Source organism: Carettochelys insculpta, chromosome 1 (assembly GCF_033958435.1).
Source record: "Carettochelys insculpta isolate YL-2023 chromosome 1, ASM3395843v1, whole genome shotgun sequence".
Taxonomy (NCBI): Eukaryota; Metazoa; Chordata; order Testudines; family Carettochelyidae; genus Carettochelys; species Carettochelys insculpta.
In genome coordinates this window covers 209,125,574-209,131,772 of record NC_134137.1, presented here as the reverse complement: position 1 = coordinate 209,131,772, position 6,199 = coordinate 209,125,574, and the positions used below count along the sequence as shown (strand labels likewise).

At 56.9% G+C, this 6,199-nt stretch overlaps 1 protein-coding gene across 2 annotated transcripts; it reads right to left on the bottom strand.

The window, feature by feature from the left end:
* Positions 1-782: 782 nt before the first annotated feature.
* On the bottom strand, positions 783-5,937 carry LOC142006992 (C-signal-like). Of its 2 annotated transcripts, none has more exons than XM_074983504.1 (6): positions 5,741-5,937; positions 4,665-4,716; positions 3,894-4,081; positions 2,734-2,892; positions 1,842-1,961; positions 783-990 (listed from the first exon to the last, which is right to left on the bottom strand). In XM_074983504.1, exons 1-6 carry the CDS (start codon positions 5,885-5,887, stop codon positions 877-879), a joined length of 780 nt encoding a protein of 259 aa, XP_074839605.1. In that variant the 5' UTR covers positions 5,888-5,937; the 3' UTR covers positions 783-876. The 2 variants fall into 2 exon arrangements, with proteins under 2 accessions (XP_074839605.1, XP_074839604.1); XM_074983503.1 differs by having other exon boundaries at positions 783-993; positions 5,741-5,934.
* Between the last annotated feature and the right edge of the window lie 262 nt (positions 5,938-6,199).

Genomic DNA, 6,199 nt, shown 5'->3' with positions numbered 1-6,199 from the left:
CGCCAAGCAGAGGAGCCTGGCCGGGATCCTGAGATAAGGAGCCGAAGACCATACACCCAGGTGGCTGATTGGCCAGAAGGGCCCACCTGCTGCTTTGACATGACCCCAGGGGTGTGGGTGACCCTCCTGCTTGCCCACTACTCAGAGCTCCTGGACTGATCTGGGCTCTCTGCCCTTCTATGAAGTCACTGCAGGGAAGGTCCTGACCTTCTGGCTGCCAGCTACCTGTACATCCCAGACCTACCCGGGGCCCAGGCCCAGCCTCAGCCTACAGCCCTGCTGCCAGTCTACTAGCCCAATGATATAGACATGCCTGAATTTCCAGACCTGATGGCGGCTACTTACCCAGAAGACATAGAACTGCCCAACCTCCCAGATAACACGGACTGGGACCTTGAGACAAGGGAGGTGGAGGTAGGAAGCAGCCTGGGAACGCCCCACGAGAGCGCGTGTCAGTGTGTTTTGGGGCATCCCCACTGACCAAAACTGGTAAGCCTGCACCCTTCTCTCTGTCCTTTGCCTCTCCCAACCCCTCGTGCCTTGGTGGTGTGCTTGCTGTTGTACCCTGCCTCAGGGAAAACCCACTGGCATACTGTTTGAACTGCTCCACCCTGCCCCAGGGTTAGGGCTCATATACTGTTTGGAGTGCTTAGCACTGCAGAGAAGGGGCTGAAGCTGATTAAAGGCAGCCCGGCCCTGCCCCAGGGCCAGGGATTCTACACAAACTGGGTGTTCCCCACCCTACTCCAGGAGCTGTCTGACTAAGTCATGGCTGCTGCGTTAGCTCAGTGGGTTTATTGAGGACACAGACAGGGCTGACGGTATGGTCACTGGAACAGCCTGGCCTGTGGCTCCTGGAGCAAGGCTGGGAGCTTCTCACCAGGGAAGAACTTTCCCTTCCCAGTTCACAAAAGCCCCGTTTTCCTTCTCGGAGAGTGTGGCGAGCACATTCAGCATCCCTCGGACACTCGCTTCCACCGTCAGTGGGGCCTGCTGGGAGAAAGCAGAGTTAGGGGACAGCCTGCTCTGGGAGTAACCCAGGACACCAGGGGCCCCGATGCAGAGCCCAGCTGGAGTTCCATTGAACTTTCCCCTCCCCGAGAGGCATGAATTTTCTTCTGTGTATTGAGGCAGACGGTGAGCAACACAGAGCTGATGTGTGATGCCTCACCTTCAGCCTGGTGCACATAACACAATTCATGTGGTGGGAGTGGGGCCAAGGGATGGGATTGGGGGAGCGGCTCTGGGTTTGGACAGAGGACTGGGGTACAGAAGTGTGAGGGTTCTGGCTGGGAGTTCAGGCTTTAAGGAGGTGCTGGAAATTAGGGATTTGGGCTGTCAGAAGGGAGCTCTGGGTGTGGAAGATGCTCAATACTGGGGGTGGGTGTGAGAATGGGGGTCCAGGCTCTGGACTGGGGTCCTGGAGTGGGCTTAGGCTCTGGGTTGGGAGTGGGGTATAGAAGTGGTCCAGGGTCCAGGCTGGGAGATGGGCTTTGGGGTACATGAGGATACTGGATGGAGATCACAGATATCACCCCCATGGAAGTACCTGCGAGCTGGTGCCCATAACAACCAGCTCCCCCTCTCCAGCTCCCCACAGCAGCAGCTCTGCTCACCTTCACTCTGGGGTGCCAGCAGCTTGAGGAACCAAGCAAGGGGCAGCAGGAGGTTGGAAGCCCAGGGCACAGCACCGAATCCCTGAGGGCATCTGAGTGGGACACAATCCCTCCATGCAGGGCAGAGGTGGAGGGCAGGATGGGTTCCAGCACAGCCATTACCCCTACAATGAACATCTGCCACAACACTTAGCTATCACTGGCCTTACCCAGCGAGGCACCTACCTGGACGGAGATGGAATTCTCCATGTCTGTCTTCACCCAGCCAGGATGGACAGCGACACTCAGGATCCCGTCTCCACCGTACCCCAAGGCCTGGCATTTGGTGAGCATGTTCAGAGCTGCCTGTGGGCGAGAAGCCATGAGAAAAGACAGCAGAGTGTCTCATGCTGCTGGCTGCAGGTGCACAGCTAATCACCTGGGCAGCATTTGACTTTCTCCTGGACAACCACCCAAGTGCTCAGCCTGTAGGAAACACTAGTGAGAAGAAAACACTAGTGTGAGCTGTATTCCCTGATATGCTCAATGATGTCAGCAACCCAAAGAGATGTGGAAGTAGCTGCACCTTGATGAGCCAGTGATGCTGAGGCCTCCAGTGAGTGGTGAGAGGTGAGCACACCTGAGAGCCGTGCTGAGGCTGCTCTCGGTTGCGCAGGATCTGGGTGGTTAGGGGAAAGAGGAAAAGTGACATCGATGCTCCTTTCCCCCACAACTCTTGCAGGCAGAGTGAGGGTCTGGCCCCCTTGAGCTGAACTGGGGATGGTCTCTAAATGGGGTCTGTCCACCCTTAGGAGGTGGTAGAATTAATAGATCCACAGTGGCCCTTCCCCGAGCTGAAACTGGCTAGACTGGGGCTGACCTGCCCAGCCCATCTCAGCGTGGGGATTTCTCCAGTGGGATGCAGGCACAACAGAAAGCTCTTCACTGGATGGGGACCCTGATCTAAAGCCCAAGTGAATTGCAGGCAAACAAAGAACTGTCAGCCCTGCCCAACACAGAGCTGGAGGCTGGAGCGGTGGCAGTAAGACAGGGAACAAGGGGAACACAGCAAATGACATGAATCTGTGCAAGTACCAAACCCAGGCAGCAGTCAGGCCCTGCTGGGTGTGCCCTGTACCTTGCTGCAGCGATAGGAGATGATTTGGACCACATGCCAGCCACCGACGTTCTGGATGGAGCCACCCTCGCTGGATATGTTGACAATGGCCGCCTTGCTGCAGCTCAGCCCTCTCTGAGGGCTTCCTTGGGCAGCCTGCTTCAGCAAGGGCAGGAAGGCCTGGGCAGTGGGGAGAACAGAGCAGCTGTGGGGTCAGAAATGGAACAAGCATACTGCTTGTGCAGCAGCTCTCTAGAATGGGGTGGGTCTCTGCTCTTCTCCTGTTGCCCAGTCCCCGGCCAGGAGAGAAGCAGGAGCCTCACACAGGCAGGAGTGGGCAGCCATGGACCATCCCATGGCCAGGCAGGCTCATTTTTTGGGGGGCTCTCAATTTAGTGCCAGTTCCTCGTGCAACTGACTCAAAAATTCCCTCAGGGTGGAGATGAAGTGGGAGTTGGGCTGAGTGGGGGTACAGCGTGGGTGGGGCATCAAGGGAGGAGGCCAAGTGGGGGTGGGGCAAGGGGCAGATCAAACACTTGTGGGCATCTCGAGCTGCCTGGGGGAATCAAGGGGCCTTGGAGAGAGGCTCACAAGCAATCAGTGGTTTTCGGAAAGGAGGGAAACACCCCTGATTGCCCCTTCCTGCTGCTTATGCTGCTGGGGATTATTTATCAAGGAGAAATTATATACGTCCGCCCTTATGATTCCCAGGCTCTCAAGCTCCTGGCTGTGGTCCTGCACCCATGATCCTCAGCCTGGGCAGCCAGAGACCATCTTGTAGCTGTGCACCACAGTCTCCCTCTGCCAGCTGGGCCCCATCTGGGGGCTGAGGGAGGGGCCACTTTATGCCACACGTAATGGGGGGGTTGGGAAAGAAAGGTCTCTCATATGAGGTACCTGGGGCCTCGTGCATTGCACTGTCCTTGCACTGATGCTCTCGGTGTTGAAAAGTGAGGGATTGAAGCACAACATGCTGCACAGCCAGGGCCACGCAGGGATGTGGGGGGTGAGGCTTCATTTCTGAGAGGTTCAAATCCCATAATGCACTTGCAGCCTCTGTGCTACCAGCCAAGGCCTCCACATTGATCCAGTGACCCAAACCCGGGGAACGGAGGACTCCTGGCCCAAGCTCAACCAAACTCCAGTTCAGCTGGCCACATGTTCTCCGTCAGGGCCCTTACCTGGCTCACCAGCAAGGGCCCCGTCACGTTGGTCGCGTACACCAGGGCCGTGTCCTCTGGTGTCTCTGACTCCAGTGTGCTCAACTTCGCCATCCCAGCATTGTTTATCAGCAGATTGAGCCCCGAGCCTTTCAGGTGTGTCTCACCTCTGGCTGCCGCCGCCTTGATGCTGGCTGGGTCTGTGACATCTACAGCGACAGAGCAGGGGGTCAAGTGCCTGATTCCGCCTCTCCGATGTCACCCCCACCAGAGCACGGCCCCTGGGCCAGAGGGCTTCTTCCATTGGGCTCAGAGGTGGTAGAGGGGGTGGGGAAGGAGATGGGGGGTGGGGACAGCTGCTGGGTCCAGTCATGGGGACGTATGTGTGGTGTTGATCTCACTTACAGAAAGGAAGTGGCTGATTTACAACTGTTTGTGATGCATTGTAGGTGAGACAATTCCCCAGCTGCACAGATGGGGCTTCATCCCAGAAATGGGAATTTTGGACAGAGCTGCCCATGTGTGACTCTCACAGGTGGGGCCTGCCACAGGGTGTCCCTGGGGCTTTCCAGCCTCTCCAGAGCCAACCTACACCTCTGGATTCTCCACTCTCACCTGCCTCCTCTGGGTCTGGGTAAGGTCAAATGGCTTTCTGCAATTACTGAGTCTGGTTCTGTTCTCCGCACTGAGATCAGAAGGTTCTGGGGGTGGGATGTGGAGGGGAATAGGAATGGGAAGAAAGTGCTGCAGGGGGAGGGAACCTCAGCTCTGGGCTTGGGGCCGCACACCCACCGAGTGCAACGATCACCAGGTTCTGATGTTTGGCCGCCAGGTTCTGCAACTCCTGAAAAGGAATAAAGTTAATGGTTATGGACGTTGGGACCATGCCCAGGGCCAGGCTGCGCAGAGTCCAAAACTTCGCTGCCCCTTGGCACCGAGTCAATGTCTTATTTCTTTCCTCTGCTGGACCTTCTCATGCAGCATCCTGCCCTGGGGTTCTGGGGCCAGAGGAGGCTTCTAATGGCCACTGAGCATTTACAATGCTATCATCTAACTCAGTGCAATGGAGTCATGGATGCAAATCACTTCCCAATCACAAGCACACCTACATTGCCTCGGTGCCCTCTGCAAATCTGTGTCCCAGGGTTGGCCAGGCACAGAGACTGTGGGGAACAGCTGAGACACTGGGAATGGGGATGCTGGGGAGGAGCAGGGCCTGGGGGAGCAGCAGGCAGGGCTAGGAACTGGACAGGAATGTGGAGGCAGCAGGGAGACTGATGGGGAGTGGGAGGAAGGTGTTGGAGGCAGGTCCCCCAGGGGTGGCCTGGGGAGTCCCCTCCCAGGAGCCAGGGATTGGCAGTGTGCCAAGCTCTCATGAGCCGGTTGTGAGTGGGGATTTTTGTCAGCTGTGGAAGGAGCTGGTGCCATGACCCAGAAGTTACTTGGAGCCTGCAGTTCCCTAGGCTGGGGGTGGGAGCAGAGCTGAGAAGACAGAGATCCTGAGGTGGCAGCAGACAAGGGAGGAGTTGGACTGACGATTTGGGCTCTCTGGAGGCTGGCAGGACTGGGGATAGATTTGCTGTAGTCACTATGTACCGACGCTGGGCGAGGTGGTCCACAGCCCCTGGGTAGTTAACCCAGGCGCAGCCGGTGCTGCCATGTCCTCGCTGCTCTGGGACTTGAGCTGCCAGGTGTAAAGGTAGTTTGGGAGCAGCTCTGCACCATCCAGCTGGAGCAGTGTCTGCAGTCATAGCCTGATCCAGTGTGTGTGTCTTGGCACTGAGTGCTCAGAGCCTGGAAGCTCTTTGGGCAGGTTCTTCTTCTCCCTCTGGCTACTGCTAACTCCATCCCCCTTGCCCTGTTCTCACCTGCATTCTCTCTCCTGCTGGGTCCTGGCAGGTGGCAAAGACCCACTCCGGTGGGTTGGAGTTCTCCAGAAACTGCTTGACGAATCCCAAGCCAATTCCTTGATTGGCCCCAGTCACCAGAACACTGCGGAGATTCAAGCCAGCCATGGTCCCTCCCTGCCTCTGCTCCGTGAGAGCTGCACTAGTCAGAGCCCTGAGTTCCCTTCCCACCCACAGCTGGGGCAATATAACTATACCTCCAGGGAAATAACTCTGCTGCTATCAGGTGTCTACACAGGAAGAGCTGGAATGAGCCAGACCTTTTCTGTCTATTAGTTACCCCTCCTCTCTGGGTGAGCGAGTAGGTTTGTTTGGTTACTATTTACTCACATTTTGATGCAGGACCAATCAATTTTTGACTGCTTTACTGTGCAGGAGGGCAACATTCCTGTACTGATTGTGCCCTGAGCGAGGAGCCAC